At 40.0% G+C, this 24,951-nt stretch overlaps 1 protein-coding gene across 5 annotated transcripts in view; it reads right to left on the reverse strand.

Moving 5' to 3' along the window:
• The window catches only part of Enpp2 (ectonucleotide pyrophosphatase/phosphodiesterase 2), a 121,497-nt gene that overhangs the window by 47,787 nt on the left and 48,759 nt on the right, over positions 1–24,951 (reverse strand). For all 5 annotated transcript variants that reach the window (XM_052160692.1, XM_052160691.1, XM_052160690.1 and 2 more), the window contains exons 3-9: positions 24,704–24,859; positions 21,993–22,118; positions 17,013–17,073; positions 15,031–15,128; positions 14,641–14,720; positions 13,401–13,520; positions 3,910–3,965 (exon numbers count right to left, since the gene is read on the reverse strand). In XM_052160692.1, coding sequence (XP_052016652.1) covers positions 3,910–3,965; positions 13,401–13,520; positions 14,641–14,720; positions 15,031–15,128; positions 17,013–17,073; positions 21,993–22,118; positions 24,704–24,859 — 697 coding nt within the window. The remainder of the gene's footprint in view (positions 1–3,909; positions 3,966–13,400; positions 13,521–14,640; positions 14,721–15,030; positions 15,129–17,012; positions 17,074–21,992; positions 22,119–24,703; positions 24,860–24,951) is intronic.

Raw genomic sequence — 24,951 nt, forward strand, 5'->3', positions numbered from 1 at the left:
CCCTTAGTCTCAGAGAGCAACAAGATGGCTAGGGAAAAGATGGATCCTCACACACATGGTAAATGGCTAGGGCTAGGGACCCTCTTTCTGTGCCTGCCATTGATGCCCAGCCCCCCAAGCTCCGCTTAGCTCTATGCTCAGGAATTTGATGCCACCCCCGAATCCTCTCTGCCTAGAGATGACCTCCAAGACCACAAAGTCATGCTTACTATAAAACAAATCCTGCTGTAAACAGATTGCACTGGCAATGAACAAATTCGGCCCTGCTTATTATGCCCTATAAATGAGATCACAACAGACTAAAGCCAAGCCAGGTTAATCACTTAAGGAATTTAATCCTTTAGCCTTAGAAATCCGTTGTATCAGAACAAAATAAATTTAATTGCATATTTTGAATTCTTTCCTCACTTACAAAGAAGAAAGCCAATGCCCTAGCCTGTTCATGTCACTTTATTTTTCTGTCTACCTGAAAGCTGCTTTATTTTGTGTGTGTATAGTGTCACACCACAGATAAGGACTCCTGGCATCAGTGGAGAAATACAAGGTAGCATGACACCTGTCAAGCTCAGAATGCTCACCCTTTGACAAGGTAACTAGCTATCTTTGGCAAAATGCTAGTAGCGGTGCCTAGTCAATGTTCTAGCAGGGGGGGCGGGGCTTGCCAGCCACCACTCCTTACTGAGGAGTTACTGATAGTTGATGGCTTCTGAAGGCAGTTCTCTCTGAGGCTCTGACCTCTTCAAGTTCAACAGTGCTGGAATGGATGGCCTCACGCCCTTGAGTCTATGTGCAACATCAATAGCATCAAGTGGGCTTGGTGGGTAGGATTTTTTTCTTTTCTTTTTTTTAAATTTTTTATTAGATATTTCCTTTTTTTACATTTCAAATCTTATCCCCTTTCCTCATTTCCTTTCCAAAAGACCCCCTATCCCATCTCCCCTCCCCCTGCTCACTAGCCCACCCACTCCCGCTTCCCTATCCTGGCATTCCCCTATAATGGGGTGTCGAGCCCTCACAGGTCCAAGACCCTTTCCTCTCATTGGTGTCCGACAAGACCATCCTCTGCACATGCATTTTTAAAACATAAAAGTGAAAAAGTCATGAAGTCAGGCAGGTGGAGAGGTGGGGTGGATCTGAGGGAAGGTACAGAAAGGGGCAGGAAGTAAATATTATCAAAACATAGTATAAGAAATTATCAAAGAGTTAATAGAAATGTTAAGAAAAGAAAAATTCTAGTTTACATAATCACATGCTGGATTTCTAGTTCTATAGAAAGAATGCATTCATTCATAAAATGAATGGTGCATACAAGGTGCAATACGATTAAGGCCCATATATAAACACAGATAAAAGATTCTCCTGCCCAAAAAAGACTATGGTAGGAGTCACCCTCCTCTATTTGAAATAGAAAAGCAGAGGATTATTTTATCATTGCTTAAGTAAAAGCTCTACCACCACACCCCCACCTACCCTCTAGTGTTATATGTGCAATGGTGAAGACTCTGGAGTCCATCCTGACTGTGAGCTTGAAAACTACATTTAACAACTTTAGCCTTAATGCTCTGATATCTAAAACAAGGAGTTGGACATGGTTGTCTCTAAAGTTTCCAATGTGTTTTGGAAGTAACCTCACAGATAATAAAGATCTGGCCCTCAGGCATGAGTGTCTCAAACACAGGCAGAGAATTGCAAATAACCTGACCAAAGGCCACCAAGTGTCTAAGACACAAGGACAACAGGAATGGTCTCCAGGACCATCAACTGACAGAGAACTAATCTTGAGAACAGGTACATAAGATACCATCACAAACACACACACACACACACACACACACACACACACACACGTATATATAACACAAACCTGAGAAAACAAAGACGACTAAAAACTAGAAAATGAAAGACTAACTAAATAGAGAAATTAGTGGTAAGAGGTTACATTGTCTAGTCAGTGTTTGAAGAGACAACAAGAATAAAAAACAAAGACCAGTTATTGGCTGTTTTCTCTATACCAAGAGCTAATAAAGCACTCTAAAGAAGTTAACTCATTCTGGGTCACAGCACCCTAATTATAAGTCCTTTTTAAAGATGAGACTATTGATTGGTTGAGATAGTTAGCCACAGGCACAAGTAAGTCACCTCACAAGTAGCAGAACTGCGATTCTGTTCAAACTAAACACCTCTATATAATGGGAATTATTGCCTCTGAGAACGGGCTGAAACAAAGGAACGAAATGCATTGTCAGCTGTGGGTGATTTTGAAATGAAACACTATCATTTAAGAGACAGAATAAAATTCTAGACTGTACTAAGGAACTGTGCTAAGAAAAAAAAAAGATGGCCTTTAAACTCTAAACCTATGCTTTGAATCTGGTTTGATTTAAATTTAAAAATTTTTCAAAATGGACTATATGTAGATTCCCTTGATATATGTATATTCCATGTATAAGTGAGAGGCCTGATCATATTTTATAAGGTTATAAAAAGCTTCAAAGGGGTCAGGGTTGGAAGTAAATGAGCCTGCTCGCTTCCAGGACATGGAGATAAAAGAATAGCTGGGGAAGCAAAGACATCTTGGGAGCACACAAAAGCCACCTTCTTATAAGTGGTTTCAAATGGGTGGAGAAAATTGTCATTCAAAGACAGAACACTGGGCCTTTTCAAGGAAGCTTTGCGGTAATTCCAGGGGGGTTAGGATGAGGGCTAAGCATTAATTATGTTGCTGGCTCCTCTTCATTCTGCAGAGCAGAATTCCCACACACATCCGTGAGAGCCAAGGGTTAAAATCTGAGAAATCTGGGGGAGATTAACGCGGTAGACAACAGACCACTTACGTTAAGCTGCATCGATTCTAACCTAGCCATGCTTACCTCTCAAGTCAGGGACCACTTTCAAAGGGAAAAAAAAACTACGTCTAAAAGGCACCCATCTTAGCCTCAGATCACCCAAAATACTTCATTCTGAATACTTTCGAATCCAAAGAGGCTACCCTCTGTTCCTGAATCTGAGTCTAGATAAAGCATCATTCTGGATTAATATGAACCTGTGTTGGATCCTGGCACACTGATGCTAATTGACCAGTTAGATTTTTTTTTTTTGTTAAAGCATACAAAATAAACATTCCCATGTTTGCTAAAACCTTGGGTGGTTGGAATAAAGGAAAGCAAAAGATGGAAACACTACTCTGGGAAAAAAAAATCCCCATGACAGCTAAAAACAGATCCCCTGTCTTATTTAAAGGGCCTTAAACATAATCAACATGTTGACCATTTTATCAGGTAAATTTCATTTGAAAGCCTGAAAATGTCAATTATTAGTTCCCCGTTATTTCTGAAGGGACAAACAATCCCATATTCTCACTGGGCAAATTCAAGAGGTTTGGTGGAAACTGGGCTAAAATGAACATTTTGCCATCCCTGGTCTACTGTGTCGAACTTCCAAACTCTAGACTATACATACCATGAACATCCCAGCTGCCCAAGACTACACTGTGTCTAAAGTTGGGAATCAAAATAAGTAAATACAAAATAAACACAGTAGGTTGGTTGTAATATATTTATGAAGAATGATAACAGAAACTGCAGTCATCATCTAAAAGAATTACACACTCCTGGATGAAAAGTTGCCAAAATAAAAGTTAACAAGATAAAAGATGTAAAAGGTAGGCCAGAGAGAAAGGTGTCCTTAACTAAAGGATGGGACAAGGTGGGGGAAAGAGCATGAGAAAAGAAGTAAAACGAGGCATAGAAAGAATCTTTGGAATACCTGGAAAGTTATTTTTGAATCAATAACTTCTCATAAATGTGATGTGTTTACATTTAGCCGAAATGAAGTTGACTTAAATTGATGTTTCATCAATTGAACTATAGCCGTAATTTTATAAACATTGATAAAATAAAGGTAACTTACACAGACCAAAAGAATGTTCCAGCTCTCACCCCTTGCTTGGTGGCTGTAATCCATAGCTAATGAGGAAAATATAAGAGGCTTTTAATACATTCTGAGTTCTGGTCAAAGAAGAAAAAGAATAAAATACTTTAGATCTGATACGTTATACTTTACTCATGCCCACCATAAAATTCACAGTATTTCCAACCATTTTTCTTTCACATCTGGAAGTCAGACTCATTATTTCCATAAATGTTATTTAATACATATTTTGAAAAGGTTTTCCAAAGCTCTGCTGTGATGCTACTGATTTCTGAAAAATATATTTCATCCCCGAAGTCTCCTATTTTCTATACCTGTCTTTTCTGATCATTGTTTTAAGCATTACTTATGTGACAGAATTCTCCTCATCAAAGGATGCAGGGACAGACCATATGTTTCTTTTATGACTGTCAGCCTTCTGGAGTAGAGTCCCAATTTGGTACCCAGATGTCAGAATCCTTAAATCTAGCTTGTCATGTTTGACTTTAAACTAGATGAATGAGGAAAGAAAAACAGAACTAAAATGACGACTTTCTAATTTATAGTTTCTTCTATAAGGTTCATGTAGCTTTTCTTTTCTTTTTAGTGAATTGGGCTCTAAGGGAAAGTTCCTAGGATAGAATAGGTGAATGAAGAATTTCATGAAGAAAATTTTTAGATATTCTCTATGAACCAGCCATTGATGCAAGCCTGCAGCTGTAATACCAGGGAGTCTGAGGGTATTACAAAAGGATAGTCTAGAAAACACAGTGAGGTGGGGCTTAGTTTTGTTTTTTGTTTGTTTGTTTGTTTGTTTGTTTTGGTTTGTTTTTTCTTTCTAGCCCATGCTGATGAGAAGTAGAGGATGAGGGTGTTCCAAAGCCAAGTTTCGCACCTTTGCAACCTGGACGGTGACCCTTGCTTCTGTCACCTAACCATTGCATGGGCCTCCAGAAAGTTCCTTCATTATTTCATGCTTTGGTCTCCTTCCCAATGCAGATTCTAGCGTGTGGGATGATGCTCTATTTTAATGAGTTAATTCACTTAAAGTCCTTGAACCAGTGTTTTAGCATTGGGTAAACAGTCCGTCTCAGTCTTTTATTATTACACAATAGTGAAAATCAATGGAATCCATTTACTTCAAACATTAAAAACAGCTTACGGTGGCAAGTGTCCCACTACAAGTCTGTGGGAAGAAACTCTCTCAAAGGAAGAGAAGAGACAATACAGGAGGGGAACTGTAGTCCGAGACCAAAGCAAACAGGACCCTTTTCACGTTCTGTTGCATCCAGACTTTGGGAGTATTTTATGACTCTGATAGAAATCTTTATTTTATTACTTATTTGTTTATTGTAGAAATATGCAGTTGGGAAGCATAGGGATCAAGGAGTTTAGTTAACCATTTCAAAGATGCCTAGCTTGAAAACTTTTGAAAGGATCCTTGAGCTCCTTTGAGCATCTAAAAATCTACTTCCTACAGATTCACAGCTATTGTAGCTAACAAGTGAGCCACAAAGTAGGAGAACTGACACCTGTGGGTTTCTGAGTGAGCGGGAGGGAGGAGGGCTTTGCCTTTGACTCATGGCTTTCTCTGATCTAGAACATCTGGTTCTCTAGGATGGCTCATCTCAAATTACTCTAAGTAGCTCTCCTTAGTCTGGTCCAGCACTGGGAAACAACCTTCCACCTTAGAGATAACCTCTGACATGCTCCATCCAGGTTTCATAATGCATCCTAAACTTTAAATTACCCTCATCAATCCTACCAACAAGAGATAACACAAATTAAGCCTTCTTGTGTCAGCCTCTAAACTGTGCCAGATCTTAGAGAGGTCTGTTCCTCGTACTATATGACCAATGTCACTTTATTTCCAGCGACAAAAGCTTACTGCATTCATATCCAAACAACTTCCTGGAAAAGCAACTGCCTTGCTGTTTCCAAGAAAACTGTATCAAATACCAGGTAGTGTTTGATATATATAAGAAATCTAAGGTCAACTTGGAACTTGTTAGAGGAAAAAAAAATCATCACATGAACTTCTCAAATAATGACCTACATTGTCCAAAATTATAGTGTAGCATTCACACTGATGTATGACATCTGAACGAGTGGAAGTCCTAGATATAACTTTTTAGCTAACCAGAAAAAGGATTTGCAGTGATAGACGGTTGCAAATACACTGTGAAGATGACAAGGAATGATGGTAAAGTTACTCTGGCGGTCCTCAGGAAACCAAGAGTGAGGATATAGGAGGAATGACTGAAACCTCTCCGTGCACTGCTCAAAGGAGACACTCAGGTGCTGGCCTGGTCTAGCTCCACCCTGCTAAGGAAACCAAGATACCATTTGAAACATGTTATCATATGAGAATGTGTTCAACAAAGCTTGTTCAAATATGGAATACTTTCTCAATAAAATGTTGGTGTGTACACTAAACGATAAAATAGTCATACGTTTGGTATATAAAGGAAGATACCAGAGGACTGTCTCCAGATGCTATACTTTCAGCCTCATCTCAACCCATGGCCCTCCTCAGTGGACTGGCAAGCCCACGAGAGAGTTTAGAATAAATCACTTACACTGGTGACAAAAATCAGAATCTATCTTTTTACATAGAGTCTTTTATAGACTAGACTAGCCATAAAGGCATCAGAGAACTGAAGATCCTGGTCCCAGTAGCCTCTACCTTTTAAGGACATGTGCATGTCCTTAGACTCCATTTTCTGTGAATTTTTTGTATTTTCCAGAAATTATCAGTTGGAATCATAATTTATATCTGAAACATCCCAAAATATAAACTATTAGGACATAGAACAATTTGAAGATCAAAAAGTGTGTTTCTAGCTAGGCATGGTATTGTTTATCTGTAATCCCAGCAGGAGAAGGCTGACATAGGAGGATTAAAAATTTGAGGTTATATATATATATATATATATATATATATATATATATATAAAGTGCCCTTCTGAAGGAAAAAAAAAAAAGGTAAGAAAATGGTCCTTCCTTCTTAGTAGCTGCTATATTGACTGTATTTCTCAAAGGAAAGGAGGGGCAATTTAGAAGAGAACAAAAAGAAGATAGGAAACTAAATTTACTCATGTAATTAATACTCATTAATTATACTGGAATACATATGCATACAAGAAAAAGACAATAAGAGGAGGCTAGATTGGAAAATAAAAAGAAGTTTAATGGGCAATGAAGGACAAGAGAAACACATGGGGGGGAAGCATGGGCTAAATACTCTATAAAAAACAATGCATAAAATCATCCATATCGACATATAAGTTTTCTTTTATTGTTTAGTGTACACACCAACATTTTACTGAAAAAGTATTCCATATCTGAGCAAGGTTTCTTGAACATATTCTCACATGATAGCTTGTTTCAAATTTTTGTTTTAGAGTTTATAAAATTAAAGGGTTAAAATCATTTAATCTCATAGCATGGTCAAAGTTTAGCAAATTCTGGGATATTGGAGCGTGAAAGGATGTCTTAAGTCAAATCCAAAACTGCATCAGTAGAGGCCATATGTATATTATATTTCAGGGGTCAGAAGTGTGGGAATTGTCAAAAATGAAGGCACTAAGATGCTGGCTCACAAAAAGAAAAAGAAAAACAACCCTCTACTAATTTTTTTTTAATTAGAAAGAAAATTTCCCTGATTCCTCATTAATTCAGAGAAATGTAAGTTGTGATTTTTCTGAACTTGAAGGCAAGCATACATTTCCTTAGAGAATTCGTTTAAATTTTTAAACAAATAAACTAAGATACTAAGTGTAGACCTCCTACCTTTAATCCCCATAACTCTGTCGCTTTTGCTCTAGAAGCCCAACGCTCCCCATTGGTGCCCTAGAAACTGGAGTTTGGAATTGAGGCAAATACAAACATGGTAGAAAGATCTTACTGTGCTGTCAGGAATGCTAAGAATCAATAAAGCTTCTTCACTGGAACCAGGGTTATCAATGCAAAATTCAACACTTTCTGTAATTAACTATAATATATAGGTATGGGAACAGGCAAGATTTTAAAAAAGAAACATAAGCTGGAAATAATTTTCAAAAATATAGGCAAACAATCATAATCCTTTTAGCATCTCTTTGCAAAGAAATGGTCTTGTACAGTCAAAGTCACAGACATGGATAGGTAAAAGTTTTGAGTGACCAGAGGGGCAGGTAGGACTGCCAATTCTGTACATTGTAGATTTTTGTTAACAATTCCATACACATATCTGATGTATTTGATCAGATTCCACCCTCCACCCCCATTCCTCTCTTGGCCTCTACCCCTCCCTTCAGCAGAAGTAGATGAACTCTGGAGAATCAGGAGTTAGTGAGAACTGAAGGAAACGGTGTGGGAGAACAGACCATGGACAGTGTGCTGCTCTCCGGATAATTACAATGCCCAAGCAGGCCTCCTGGGCACAGATCCAATCCTGGCTATTCTTTTTCTTTTAGGTATATTCTTTATTTACATTTCAAATGTTGTCCCTTTTCCTGGTTCCCCCCTCCTCCCAAAAATCCCATAAGCCATCTCCCCTTCCCCAGTCAACTCACCTCCCCGCTTCCCTGTCCTGGTATTCCTCTATAGGCATCAAGTACAGGACCAAGGGCCTCTCCTCCCTTTGATATCCAACAAGGCCAACCTCTGCTCCCAATGAGTCTGGAGCCATGGGTCCCTCCATGTGTACTCTTTGGTTGATGGTTTTGTCCCTGGGAGCTCTGGGAGTACTGGGTGGCTCATATTGTTGTTCCTCCTATGGGGCTGCAAACCCCTTCAGCTCCTTGGGTCCTTTCTCTAGCTCCCCCATTGGGGACCCTGTGCTCAGTTCAATGGTTGGCTGAGAGCATCCACCTCAGTATTTGTCATGCACTAGGAGAGCCTCCCAGGTGATAGCTATATCTCGCTCCAGTCAGTGAGCACTTGTGGGCACCCACATAGGTGGGTTTTGTAACTGTATATGGGATGGATCTCTGGGTGGGGTAGTCTCTGGATGGTCTTTCCCTCAGACTCTGCTCAACCTTTTGTCTCTGTATCTCCTTCTGTGGGCATTTTTCCCTTTCTACAAAGGGCCCAAGGATCCATATTTTGTTCTTCCTCATCTTCCTCAAATGATGTTTTTGGGCATCATTTGGTATGTGAATTGTGTCTTGGGTATTCCAAGCTTCACTGAGATTTCACCTCACACCAGTCAGAATGGCTGATAAAAAAACTCAGTAGACAGCAGGTGCTGGGGAGGTTGTGGAGAAAGAGGAACACTCTTCCACTGCTGGTGGGATTGCAAGCTGGTAAAACCACTCTGGAAATCAGTTTGGTGGTTCCTCAGAAAACTGGGCATACTATCAGAGGACCCTGTTATACCACTCCTGGGCATATACCCAGAAGATTCTCCAGCATGTAATAAGGATGCATGCTCCACTATATTTAAATGCTCAAAGCAGCCCTGTTTATAATAGCCAGAAGCTGGAAAGAACCCAGATAATATCCCTCAATGGAGGAACAGATACAGAAAATGTGGTATATATATATATATATATATATATATATATATATATATATATATATATATATAAACATAATGGAGTACTATTCAGCCATTAAAAACAATGAATTCATGAAATTCTTAGACAAATGGATAGAACTGGAGAATATTATACAGAGTGAGGTAACCCAATCACAAAAGAACACTCATGGTAATCACCATCACAGTGAACACTATGCACTCACTGATAAGTAGATATTAGCCTAGAAGCTGGCGACTCTTACAGCAACTTGACACAAGCTAGAGTCATCAGATAGGAGGAAGCCCCAATTGAGAAAACACCTCCTTGATGTCAGAGATAGGTAAGCAAGCTTGAGTATTTTCTTAATTAGTGATTGATGTAGGTAGGTTCAGCCCATGGTGGGTGGGACCACCCTTGCAGATGTTCCTGGGTTTGAAAAGAAAGCAGGCTGAGCAGGCAAGCCAGGGAGAGCAAGCCAGAAAGCAGCACGCTCCATGGCCTCTGCATCAGTTCCTGCCTCCAGATTCCTTCCGTGTTTGAGCTCTCATCCTGACTTTCTTCAATGGTGAACAGCAATATGGAAGTGTAAGCCAAATAGACCCTTCCTTCCCCAACTTGCCTTATTGGCCATGGTGTTTCATCGAAGCAGTAGAAACCCTACCACAAATAGTTCAACTGAAGTTTGAAATGGAATGAAGAGACCAGTGCCTGGTTTGCAAAGGAACACTTCCTGGCTAAGTACCACAAGATAAGCAGGGAAGCAAAACTTATCCCGACTAAAGTAGCTTAAGATGGTGGTCCTCAACCTTCCTAATGCTGTGACCCTTAAATACAGTTCCCCATGTTCTGGTGACCCCCCCCCACCATAAAATTATTTTGTTGCTACTTTGTAACTGTTATTTGGCTACTGTTTTGGATCGTAACATAAATATCTGATGGGGAGGATGCGTGTGATGTCTGGGGGGGGGGGCGGGGTGTCAGGACCCACAGGTTGAGAACCAGTGCGGTAAGAGCTAAGACAAAGAGCTGCTGGGGGTGGGGGGTGGTGTGCTCAGGAGTAGATCACACTCTTCACATGCACAAGGCCCTTGGTTCAATACTCAGCAACAAGAACAGAGATAAACACAAGTGGTGGGGGAGGGGCATCCTGTAGCCCTGTAACAGCGCATGAGAAAGAAGCAGACGGAAAAGGCATAAGAAAAGCAGTAACTTGTACTTCCCAGCAGGCCCATCCCTCTGGCCGGGAAACTCGCTCACTGTTGTGTGGCCTTTTGCCATCTCTCTTTGGAGCATGCTTCCCTCACTTTTGACTGCAATTCATTTGCGAGGACGGGCACTGCGCCACCAATAGGGGTGGGAAGACCTTCAAGGCCAGGCAGCTTGGGAAGAACAGGAACGCATCTACACCCTGTAACAACACCCAGGAAGACTTGAGCTGGAACGGAGCTTGACTTGTTTCTCCGATTTGCAGATTGAGTCAGTGCCCTGAGGTTACATACATACACGTGTCTGAGAGTCCTGGTCGAACCTGAACACAGGCGTACTCCACTGACCTCATCAGAAGCTGCAGGACTATATCAAAGCCCTGTCGAAGAAGCAAACACCCTAAGGGACTCCACTGAAACGCGAGTGAGAAGAAGCACAGCATCATGGGAAAGGGCATGGTAACTTCCGACCATACATCCCCGATGTGAGCATGTCGGGAGAGACTCCGGAGTGAGATGACCGTGACCAATGGCTTTTAAAGGTGAAATTGACTTGTAGATGGGATTTTTTGAGAGTTTACAATGGAGCTTCAGAATTTCACATGAGCGCATCCCAAATCTTCATTCTATCTGCTAAGTTTTAAGCAGGAACAAGAGGTGGTCCTTACTCAGCATTGCATCTGACCTTGGTGTTATTTAGCCAAATGTCCTACACAGTTTCATCACTCAGGGGGAAAAAATGAATGGAATTAAATTGAATTACCAGTCTAAAATTTTTATAAATCATTTTTCTACCTAAATTAACTCAAATTATATTATCATTGGGAACTTTATAAAATGTACAAATCTTCTAGAACATAGACAAATCATTCCTTATAGTGCTTGATGCCTACATGCTTCTAGAATATATGCAAATCGTTTCTGATAGTGCTTCATGATCTCTACGCTGGTATACTTAGTAAATAGTTACCAACAGTTTTTGTCTGTATGGTTTTTAGGTCAGATTTCAATACAATGAGTTTTGAAAATATAGCTACGATGGTCCTTAGTATTTTCTGGGTGCCTGTCTTGATCAAGATGAGAGAAACACTAATCAGTTACACCACAGATCTCGGGTAGCGTTAGGAGACTTGGTCAAATGTGTCGCCTTGGAGAGCTAGCAAGGAAGCAGCCAACAAAGTAGAACAGAGAATCTACTTCATGGGACAGATTAACAGAGTCTCTGTGCTGGGTGTCTGTACAAGGTAATGAATGTGTGGACTTTTCTGCTGCTGAGTCATGCTAACCCAGAGGATGCTTAAAGTCAACACCATGTGTAAGGTGATCCGATTACATCAGATTACCACTCATCTCCATATACCTGTGTGGTTCCTCAGGAGAGTTGGTTTCCATAGTCAAATTATTACCAAAGACCAACTAGCAATAGTCAGATGGTGCTCATATTTCTACCATTTTATTTGCTCATAAAATATTCCTCTATCATAAACTTGTAAAATCTACCCTGTCAACAAATTTCACTGGGATCACAAACTAAGTCATCATAGCCTTCTGGGAATCCAGCCTGAATAAAAACAGCCAAGTCAGAACATCTATTATAAAGAGCCTTTTCTACAGGCATACAGGAAGTCGTCGGTCAGTGTTTATTTAAAAAGAAAAAAAAGGAAGCCCACATTTATCCTTGCATAATGATTTACCTATTACGCGAGATGAATATTTTGGCAACCTTCTCTCAGAAAGTGATACCTTATAACGCACGTCTAACTTATACTCCTCATTCTGCCCATCTGTGGCAGTGGATGTCCACCATGTCGGCTGTGTGGGGTAAGGGAGGATGCTGCCTTCCTCTCTCATACTTGGACAGACTGTGCAGAAATCTAACAAGCTTCCTCCCTGTCCAAGGCTGCAGAGACCTGATATGCAACCAGTTCCATTCTCCCTCTGAGCATCTGATTGACTGTGCCCTGGTCTATGCTCCTGTGGGGATTCTGAGCCTCCTGACCTGCAGCTTGTACTCATAAGCCCAGTTCTAGACAGTCAACAACCATGGCTCTATGTCAGTGCTTTTCTTGTGTCTGACCAAAGCAGGTTGCCTAACCATAGAGTCACAGGAAAAACACCAGGGGAAGCTGCCTGAAGCCTTTTGATTTTCTGCCCAAGTGTCTGAGGTACACAACAGGATGTTCTTCAAAGTATCAGGTTCAGCCTCAATACTAAGGTAGAATCCCAATTATTACACCTACCTTGTATGATTAAAATGGATGAAATAAAATAACCTATAAATTTCCCTTGAATTTTAATCCATTCTTTTTCTCCAGAAACCATTCTTCTTTCTGTTTATGATATCACTGGGGATCAAAATATCTGGGAACTCATAGTTCTTTTTCTTTTGCATTATATCCACAAATTTAATAAATCAATAACATTTGTTCATTCATCTAGGAGTTGTGACATTTACTCATAATACATTTCTACCACTATTATCCCGCAGAAGAAATGTATCATCTCACACTTTTATCAGTATAACTTACATTCACACATGTACATACATAGATGTATATATACATAGATGTATGTATACATATATATGTGTGTACATATTACATATTATATACCCATATGTATATAAGTATATACAATACAATACAAATATACTATATATACACATAAAAATGTACACATGCATGAATACACACATAAAATATCAAAAGATGAAAACACCCCCATTTTACACAAAGTCTTTCAAGATCTACAGGTCAATAGACACAAAGAACTCAAGACTTACCGGTTGGCCTCCCCACCATCTATGGTTAAACTTCTCTCGCCCTCGAAGATGGAAAGTAGCATCAAAGACAGGATCATACATTGAATTGCCGACGATTCCATGGGATTCTGGATATAAACCCTTTGTGTAAGAATAATTTTATTGTTACAATAGCATTGTGATGATCTACATATATTAGTTCTATTATCAATTTTCTTGACATAGAAGGTTTTATGACAATATTGAATTAACCACATCAAGTAGGATGGGCATATCCTGTGTTTTTAGTCCATTTTCGTATACATGAGTCGTAACTAATTTTAAGTCATTTTAGAAATTTAATATGGCAGCAAGAAATATAATATTTGTCTTTTTAACTGCTGAAACTTAACAAAATGGACGTTTTTATTGCTTCCCTTGAAATGTATACACATCTCCAAAGAGAATTCCATTTGTCATTCTATTTCTTCTTCAACTCAATAACTTAAATAATCATAAGAATAGAAAATTATGTTTGAAACAAGAAAATGAGGTAGAGTTTGGAATGTTTGAAAATGAAAACATAGACACTCTGAAGCCAACATTCTTGTTTGAAAGTTCAGAAGATAGAGGATAGACTTCTCTGAAGTTGACAGTTTAATGGGAAGCTCGGCTAGAACGATGCTTTAAAAAGCTATAATTTGAATTTAGCAATTCAGTTCAGTCATTCACAAAGCTCTGAGTGTGAACAACACAGCAAATAGAAGAAAACAGATTTTCTGTAGATCCTGAGCAATCTGCTCTTCCGGCCACCCAGCTATATCAGCTAGTAAACAACTTCACCCCCGGGCTTAAAGGTCCGAGTTTCATCCCAGAACCCCTATGGAAAAAGGATCAAACTGACTCCCCAAAGCTGTTCCCTGACTTACACATGCACATGCGTGCACACACACTCACACACAAATAAGTTTGACCAACACAAGTCAAACTCGATATTTTTAAGTGACTTTTTCTTTTGTTCCCATTTTTGTTTTTGTTTTCTTTAAGAGAGAGAAAGAACGTGAAGTTGAGGAAGTAGGGAATGGGAAATGATCTGGGAAGAATCAGGAGACAAGAAAGGATATAATAAAAATATGCTGTGTGAAATTTCCAAATCATATATTAAAAATAATTTTTTCAATTAACATGTGTTCTATATTTAAAAAAATTAACCCCTGCCTTCAAGTCATTCCAGGGTTAAGTTAGACCTTTAGATATGTATTACTTGAAAACAAGTACTTACAGTGGCCAGCGTATACAGGTTAGGGAAGGTTTTTGTGGGGTACACAGGCCTCATGTAGGGAGCATGGGTGCCACAGGACCCTAGAAGTAGAAGATGAGTTATCGGGACAAGAAAACCATCCAGAACCGCTACATGTATAAAATTATTTTTCTCAATACTTCTTTCTTTTTCATTTCCAATAATGAAATGAAATTTATTAAGAAGAGGAGAAAGGAGTGGAAGAGGAGAGAGAGGAGAAAGAGGAAGAAACAGAAGAAGGAGGAGGAGGAGGGAATGAAGGAAGTCAGGGGAAGGAAGAGACAGACAGGCAGACAGACAGACAGACAGGCAGACTGGCAGGCAGTGTTTCTATGCTCTGGAAGCCTACAGCAGAGTGAGGAAATGACTTACGCAGCTTCTCAATGTTGGGCATAACCTTGCTGCCTTTCTTCATGTATGATGCACGGAACCCATCCACGGAGAAGATGATTAACGGAGGGCGGACAAATCTAAAACAGTAACAGGGTGAGTCTCAGAGACACTGTTGCCAGAGGCATTCCACAGTATCTAGTCACACTCAAAGACCAGGACCAATCAGTACTAGAAAGACACAAAATGGGGGGGGGGGGCGGCAAGCCTGGGCTCCCAACCGCATAGACTTTGAGGCAACCAAGTTCAGAGTTAAATGGGCAAAGTCACCATGGCCTAGAGAAAGTAGTTGACTCTGCTGTTGTTTCCTATCTTACAAGTAAGGGCCTTTGGCAATAGTATAAATAAATAAATAAATAAATAAATAAATAAATAAATAAATAAATCACACAAAAAAACTATCAGCATCTGCCAAAAGTATGCTTTTTAAAACTCAGCTCAAAGTTTCCCTTTCAATGATGTTAGTTGCCCATGCTTCAAATTCCTTCATGATATTGAGACATACCTACCTCCTTTATACTCATATATACATTATTATATATCCTGTTTTTTAGTTATCTGTTAACGGCTTCTCTTCTAGAGTTTCATGCTGCCCAGGACCTAGTTATACAGACTAGGCTGCCTTTGAATTTATAATCCTCCTGCCTCAGCCTCAGTGCAGGGATTATAGGTCTGTGCCACCACGTCCAATTTTAATAAGTACTTATCGGATGTATTAGTAAATGAATGAATATGTGAGTTTCTTATAAAGCTTTTTCCAAGGCGATTTAAATTATTAAGAATTTTTAAAACTCAATCAGCAAAGAACTCATTGATCTAGGTCAAAAAGGGAACTTTATCATTCTAAAGCTGTAGTTGGTCAGTCATAAAAGAACAGTGAACTATGTAGAGAGTGCTTTCTAATAACTTGAAGCTAAGTGAACAATTCTTAGCTTATGTCTATGAGAAGTCATGTTACAAGTAAAGCATATTTAAGGGGGTCCTACATAAACACTCAGAAATTGTTTCATCCTATTCCATACATCCAAAGTGTTGAGATATCTTTATTTCTCCTTCCTTTTATGCCTAATTAAGATTCTTAAAAGGAGAGAAAAGTAAAGATCTCTAAACACTAAAATTCTACAATACATGCATACATAAATATTTAAAGACTAAATACTTTATTAAAACATATTTGTTGAGAATGTATTTTCTTCCAAGCATTGTAAAGGTCCATGATGTCTCACAGTTTCCTGGAAGGCATAAGTGTCCAATTTCAGTCACACTTGAGCTGTTAGGTATCACTCAATGTGGCTGTCGCTCTGTAGCAGAGAAGCAGGTTTTTTGCCAGATCTGGTGGGAGCTACCTTCTTGGATAACAACTTTAGAAGATATAGCATCTCCTTCTTCCTTTCCCCTCCCTCACACACTAAGGAAGGCAAGAACAGAACTCTGGGGAAACTACAGTAAGGGCCGGGGAAATTACTGTGAGGGCCACGCAGTGGTAGGGCAGAGAATGGCGGCAGGAATGCATCCTCCGGAGACCAGCACATGCATGCACTTTGGTGGACCACAGCAGACCAGACACTGGGACTCCAACATGCACAGCAGTGATAGGAAAGAGTTGAAGGGAAAAAGAACATCAAAGCTGTATGATCGGACTGGCAGCATGGCTCAGCATCTGACTTGCTTGCCTGCAAGCCTGCCAGTCTGAGTTGGATCCCTAGAAGCTACGTAAAGACTGAAAGAGAGAATCAACTCTATACAGATGTCCTCTGACCTCCACACAAGTGCAATAGCATGAGTAGTGGCATTCTCTCTCTCTCTCTCTACACACACACACACACACACACACACAAAATATCTCATGATCATGTGGAGAAGGGGATTTCCATCTTAAAATGTTTATAGTCATTTACCCTTCCTAATGGTTTATCAAGGGATGTAGAATACTTCCTAATATCTATGAGACAAAATATACTTACCCTGCAGGACATTCAGGAACTTTTATTTCTTCACAGTCATCATCTACCCAGTGTGATTCTCCTACAAGAAACAAAAACGGGGACATTTATTGTGAGTCTATTTATAGGCTCGGCCCAGAGAGTAGAAGTGCAAGGCCAGAATCTGTGTCCTCTTTGGTACTTGTTTATGGGACACCATCTAAAAAGAAATTCTGAAATAAAGTCTAGTGTCTGCTCTGGCTTTTAAAGTACACCCATACATGGGAGGAAAGCTAAGATTTAATAACCTCAAATGGTGTTTATTTCAGCTTTCAGCTCCTAACCGGTTTGTAGATTTAAAAAAAAAAAAAATCTGTGGCATCAGTGGACAAGACTGTTTGTTTCCTTCCAAAAATAAACTGTTTGGTCATTGGATGGAACATTCTCTCCCCTGCCACTAAAGATCTCAAAGCCATAGAAAGCATGACACAACTTCCCTTCTGGTAGAGAAAAGGCTTATGCCTTTATAATAATATCAAGGATAACCATATAAAATATTACAAGAGAGACTTGTCTGATGCACGTGTGTACAGTTTTGAATTTACAAATCCCAAGCTGTCTTTCCCTCTTACCTTGCATCAAGACCTGAGAACGTAAGTCCAGCATGTGTGGAGGCCCCAGGTCTATGTCACGTGTCTTTCTTTGTCACTTATCCCTGGTGGTTTGAATAGGTTTGGCACCCATAGACTTGTGTGTTTGAATGCTTATCCCATAGGGAGTGGCACGATTAGGAGGTGCCATCTTACTGGAGAAAGTGTGTCACTATGGGGGCCAGCTTTAAGGTCTCCTATGTTCAAGCCATATCCAGTGTGGCACACAGTCTCCTCCTGGCTGTCTGCGGATCAAGATGTAGTGATCTCTTGGCTTATCCAGCACCATGTCTGCCTCCATGCTGACATGCTTCCTGCCATGGTGAGAATGGACTAAACTTCTGAAACTGTAAGCCAGCCCCAATAAAATGTTTTTCTTTACAGGAATTACCTTGGTTGTGGTGTCTCTTTACAGCAGTAAATCCCGAAGACACTATCCGTCTGGTTCTCCGAGACAAGGTCTTTCAATTAACCTGAAGTTTAGTGGGTTGGCTAGACTCCAGTGAGACCCCAGGATGTGTGTGACCGTCTTCATCTATCACCTTGCCTAGCTTCTTACATGGATTCTAAGAGACCTAAATTCAGGTCTTCATATTTTCATGAGCCATTATTTCTCTGGTCCAATGTTGATATTAAATTAGTGTTCTGCTGTAGTTTATACTCAGAAATCCAGGAACTACAGTATCCATCTCTAATGTGGTAGAGTTTGAAGTGGCAGAATCTTTAAGAGGCAGAGCCTCATGGAAAGAAACAGGGTTGTAGGAGCACCATTCTCACAAGGAATTGATGCATGTCTCTTGGGACCTCATTGATTCCCAAGAGAATAGAACATCTTCCTTCCTTGTGATAGACTCTGCCTTGTTACAATGTAGCTGGAGAGGCTTCATTAGAGGCAAAACAGAAGGGGCCTACCAATAGGAAATTTAGCCTCTACACTGTGATTTTATCCATAGAAAGGCCCAGCCTCTGATATTTTGATATAGTGACACAAAAGATATGGAGATACTATTCTTTGGGGGAAAAATTATCCATAAGAATTTACCTTAAGCTTCTCTAAGACAGACAAAAATTACATATTGAACAGACATAAAAATTGTTACCAATATCCGACAGAAACTTCTTCCATATAAAGAACACTGGAAGTATTCCACAGCGCAGAACCATTTAACTGGTTCTATTTGATGACCAGGCAGGCTAGGAAATGAATTAAATTAGCTTTACCAAGCATAACTAGCCCAGGACAGCCACGTGAGCCTGACTAAAGTATTGAAATCAAGAATTCAAACCACCAAAAATGGCCTTAACCTGTCATCATTCAGTGACAAATGATATCCAGGGCTTTTCTCCTTGTAGCCTTTGTGCTTTCTTGTTATATTTACTGCATAAAGATTAAAAGAAAAGGAGAAATAAATTCTTGATGAATGTTACACTTCAAAATAAAAGTGTAACTCTTAGAGTAGTTCCCAGTGCAATAGAAGGAAAGGAAGGTTTCCAGATCCATTTATACCTTACAAAAACAACTTCCAACCCTTTTCTTTCTTTCTTTCTTTCTTTCTTTCTTTCTTTCTTTCTTTCTTTCTTTCTTTCTTTCTTTCTTCTTTCTTCTTCTTCCTTCCTTGCTTCCTTCCTTTCTTTTAAAAATAATTTATTTATTTTTAATTTCATGTGCATGAATGTTTTACCTGCATGTATGTCTGTGTGAGGGTATTAAAACTAGAACTCTGGAGCTGGAGTTACAAAGAGTTGTGAACTGCCTTGTGGTTGCTGGGAACTGAACCCAGGTCCTCTCAAAGAACAGCCAGTGCTCTTAACCAGTGAGCCATCTCTACACACACACACACACACACACACACACACACACACACACACCCTTTATTTCTTATCTAGGGGTTTAATCCAGGGTCTTGCACATGCTATCTCCCTGGCTATTACCTGAAGTCATTTAACAGAAATGCTTTATAAACATTCTGTGTCAAGAAAAAGACTAAATTGAGGAAATAAGAGATGATATAACCTATAGATTAAAAGCCATGGATTTTTTATTTTATTTTATTTTTTTTATTTTTTTTATTTTATTTTTTTTATTTTTTATTTATTTATTTTTTTTTTTTTTTGCTTAAACACCTCTAAGTAGCTGGTATGGTTCCTGAAACACTTTTTGTATCAGGAGCTGAATCTTTTATGTTTTCTGGAGGCCACCGACCATTAATATCATAAAGGCACTGTATTCTACCATCAGCACACATACACACATACACTCTACAAGTAAAGTTTTGGGTCTAACTGGATATGTTGATGCTTTAGTGTCTTCATGAGCAAGCATATCAAGTCCTGGGCTGTTGCTGGGGTCTTGGCAAACAACTTACATGCACTGGGAACAAGAGTCACACTCCAGTGCTTCAAATGACTCTGATTTACTCTTCACCACAGAGCCTCTTTCCCTGCTGCTGTGATAAAATAGTCTGAAAATAACATCTCCAAGGAGAGGGTTTATTTCAGCTTATGGACCAAGGCACAGTCCACCATGGAAGGGGGGAGAAAGGCAGCAGGGGTTTGGAGCAGCCTATCTCACCTTGTTCACAGCTAGAAAGCACAGAGCCAAATGCTGCTGTGCGCTGGTACTCAACTCCACTGCATATAGTCCAGGAGCTCTGGTCCAGGGAATGCATCAGCCCACAGAGAAGACAGATCTTCCTGGTTAAATGCTCCTACTACCCTGTCTAGATCTCAAGGAACATTGTGGATGCAAGTGTGGAAAGAACATAAGAGTATAAAGAGAGGGAGAAGAGCTGTAAAATGTGGTCCTCTGAGCATGGCATGGCCAATAGAGTCATAGGCCCCATGCCGCTGCAGTTGCCTGCAACGGCCCTGCATAATACCGAGCTGGCAACAGCTAAACATCAGCCTGAGAGGGAACCAGAGTGACCTACTGGCTACTGCTGAAATCTAAGGGATGGGAAGGTAAACCTGTCACAGAGTTGGACATGGGTTTTATTCGGTGGGACTCAAAACAAAACATATTGATATGAATGTGGGAAATGCCCTTGCAGGGAGGGGAGAATAGGAGTGGAAGGGAGGTGGAAATAAGTGGAAGATTGCAAAAAACAGCACTCTATATGGTGCGTGAGACTATCAACAAATTCTACACACATTATTTTAATAATATGTGTCTTGGGGGCTGGAGAGACAACCCAGCAGTTAAGGGCACTGGCTGCTCTTCCAGATGTCCTGAGTTCAAGTCCCAGCAACCACATGGTGATTCAACCATTTATAATGTGACGTGATGCCTTCTTCTGGCATGCAAGTGTACATGCACATAGAGTGCTCATATACATAAAATAAATAAATAAATCTTTAAAAAAAAAGAATATGTGTCTTGGGGTCTGGAGAGACTACTCAGTGGTTAGGAGCATATACTACTATTCCTGCAGAGGACCAGGGTTCAGTTTCTAGCACCTACATGATAACTTACAACCATCTATAACTCCAATTCCAAGGGATCTGGCACCCTCTGCTGACCTCCATGGTAACCAGGCAGGCATGCAGCTCACATACATGCATTCAAGCAAACCTGTCATATACATAAAATGAAATTTAAAAATCTCAACAATGTTTCTGAGAATATGGGTCTTTCCACATCAATTAATGCAATCAAGGAATCAAATCAATCCCCCCCCATGAGCATTTAAAGAGACCCATCCCCCCAGGGAAGTTCTAAACCATGTCAGGTTAACCATCACACAAGCCAAGGCAAGACTCACCTAGGACGGCCTGCATTGCCAATCCCAATCCCAATTCCCTGACCTTCACACATGGTTTTCCTACAGAGCATTTTCTCAATAAACTTCATGGACCAAATTCTAGGCTCTGGTATCTGGTAAACTTGATATTAACCAAGACAGAAAGTTTAGAAGCATCTTAATTGTTTATCTAATTTTGAAATGTTGATTCACTTTTTGTTGCTTAAAATCAATGAAATTCAGAAGACAACTAAGAAAGAGTGATAGAAAAAATTAAAAAAAGCATAATTCAGAGGCTAGAGAAATGGCTCAGTGGTTAAGAACACTGGTTGCTCTTTCAGACGACTCAGGTTTAGTTCTAGTACCTACGTGGTGGCTTATAACCATCGGTGAATCTCATTCCAGACAATCCAACACCCTCTTCTGACATCTGTAGGCACTGCACACAGATGATGTATATATATGCATGCAGGTGAAATGCTCACACACATAAAAGAAGTAAATAAAAAAAAAAAACCTACAATTCCTTCTGACCTCCAAATTTCAACACCCAAGGTGCTATAGCCAGAGAATTCAGGATGCTTGGCGCATGCCCAGTGTTTAACATCTCAAGGCAGTCTGAGAGCAGGTACCTTTGCAGACCACTTGGTAGTTGGTACAGCAGTCTCCCCGGGACAAGCAGTCTTCCGAGCAGTGACAGGCATTTTCCTCATTCCGTACTTCCCCACATCTGTCTTTGGTGCACTCCCAGCCTTGAGCTGAAATCAACACAGGGAAACGCTCTCATTGCCATGCACAAACTAAATGAAAGAGGCCACAGTTGCTTACAAGGGCTTCCAACAAAAAGAGCCAGAAGCCCACATCGTTGAATCTGTTTGTGAAACTTGAGTCAGCCAGAGGCCGAGAAGGCATTTGGAGAACTTACAGATAGGACGGGTTTCTAATTTTTCAAAGCGGAGGGGAAACTTACAGCACAACTGGGTTCTCATACAAAAGCAAAACCCAGAAAGTCAAACAGAAGATCCCCACCCTTTGAGAATGGCCCTGAGTACCACAAAGAGAAAGAATATAGAGAAGTATTAATGCCCTCAAAATCCTGACTGACCACAATGGCCATCTACATAAGGCCTCATAAAGGAGGTAAACAGAGATAGAAAAGGAAATAACACTGCTGACTGAGTGAGAGAGGTCAGGATTCAGTTCTTCAAAGAAACATTCAAAAAAGCAACCTTTTCACTTCTATCAGAGTGTTAGAGTCATATTTTTAATTGATTTTTTAAAAACAATATAAATCTTAAGGAATTTTTTAAAAAAATGTTATCAGTCGCTATTGTATTTCATCTCAGACATAAGACGGTGGGATTAAACACCACATTCTAGCCATTCAGTGAATATTTATTAAATGTCTTTAGAACAGTGGTGGAAATAAACTGTGATTCTTGAAAGCGAGGACTGTGGCGTAAAGAGCTTACAAGGATAATCCACATATTTAGTTTTTCCATTTCCCATAATTGGTCTGTGTTGTTGTTTACCATCCTCTGGGTGCTAAGGGGGTAGAGCAGTGCCAAAGTCAAGAGCTCCATCTTCCTGGAGCTCATATCTAAGTCAGAAAGACAGACGCAGGTATGTAACCGACAGCTGCCATCAGTCAGCCATGAGAAGGGGAGCAAACATGTAGACAGAGCAGCGGACGCTGCTGACAGATTGGTAAAGCATCCAGGAGAGCATCTCTGAATTGAGGCACACTTGGATACTTCAAGCCTTCATCCTCTAAGATGTGTGCTCAGTAGAAGCAAGGACATTCTTTAAAACAAGGCTGCTTCTTTATGACATTCTACCAAGAGGAGCCCTTGCTAGGTGACTGAACAGACAGAGGCAGAACAGCCAATGAATTTCTGTTCCAGTTGCTTCATGGAATGCTATGCTGCCATTTGAAAGTATAGTGTTTAAAAGGATACTGCCTCCCACACGATTTCATATATAAATACACACATAAATACGCATATAATATCCACAACACCCTAAACAAAGAGAGAGAGTTTATACCAAAATCTTAAGCTTGCAACCTGTATTGATATAGCAGAACCTTAAGAATGTTTCTTTTCCCTTTTTGACTTTTTATTGTTATTCAACATTTGATTCTTCCACCTTCAATACATGTTGGCTTTAAACATAATGTGCTTTACAGAATGTTGCCATCGTTTGTATTAAACCAGGATGATGTGAGCTATATTCAAAGGGAAGTAAGCTAGAATCATAGATGCACTAAGTTTGGCAAAGAATTTTCACAGCATAATGTTGGAAGGTTGGCCTAACTTGCTGAGGACAAGATGCTCAAGGTAAGGCAGAAACAAAAGGTTCTAAGGCCTCAGTGCACATCAAACACAGATTGCAGGTTTGAATTTGTGTCTTAGGGTCACAGAGCTCTGAGGGATGTCTGTTCCACCCACACACTCAATGTACACGATCCTCAGCTCTAAGATTGCAGAACCTCCACTGAGGAACCTGGTGGAACCACCACAAGAAATCCACAACAAAAAAATGTGTCCACGGGCTTAGAAAATGCATTATACAAAAATAGTAACCTAATGAAGCCCTTATATTTTGCAGGCTGTGGGGAAAATAAATCCCAGTTAGTGAGGGAGTTCATATTGATTTTCAAATAAATCGGAAACTAAGGTTTAAGTAAAGGCAATAATATCTCATTAAAAAGATCAGACAAATAGCAATGGTAAGTTGGGCTTTCCAAAAGAACCACCCATGCACAAAAGTAATAATCTGTCAAGGGAGCTAAGAAATCAGTTTCCAGTGTTCAAAGCAGGGATTCTTGTCATTCTTCTTAGGTAGATTGCATGAGGTTTTGCCCAGAGACAGAGACGTGGTAATGAATATGAAAGATACTCCTACCTAAAACTATTTGGCTTTAAAAAACAGAGTAAGTATGATAACAAAACCCCAAAGCTTACTTTTCCTTTGACTTACGAGCATTCATTCAATACAGGATAAATAAAATCAGGAAATTTTTAGAAGATTTCAGAGCTGCCCAGAACATAAGACCCTCAATTGATTCCATAAATGTTTACCATTTGCACAGAATACAGATAATTGGTTTTAAACCTAGTACTTTGAGTCTGCACTGCCTGAAATTGGAAAGTGCGTTCTTTGACTGGGCCTAGAATAGTTGAACCAAGTTCTTCATACTAAGTACATTTTTCATACAACCATCAATCATTCAAGAAATAAGCTAAAACCTTCTATGGGAATAGGCCAAAGCAGAGGTGCATCACAGGTAGGTGTTTCTGAGTCTTTTGTTAGCGGTGCATGGCATCTAGAAGTCACATACCTGTTTTCAAACAGAGATCATCAAAATCATGGCAGCAGCTGCTGTAACTCTTACATAGGTTGTCACACCGACAGTCAGGAGGTCCAACCTCTTGAAGCTCAAAGCATCTACCTTTGCAGGATCCAGATGTGTTGGTCCATGGAGAGTCAGATAACACTGCCATTCAAATAAGAGGCAAAAGACTTAGGGACTAGCCACGTCACCAATGTAAGAGCGGCACTTAGAAGCAATTGGGGGTGAAAATGCAG

Source organism: Apodemus sylvaticus, chromosome 17 (genome assembly GCF_947179515.1).
Source record: "Apodemus sylvaticus chromosome 17, mApoSyl1.1, whole genome shotgun sequence".
Classification (NCBI taxonomy): Eukaryota; Metazoa; Chordata; class Mammalia; order Rodentia; family Muridae; genus Apodemus; species Apodemus sylvaticus.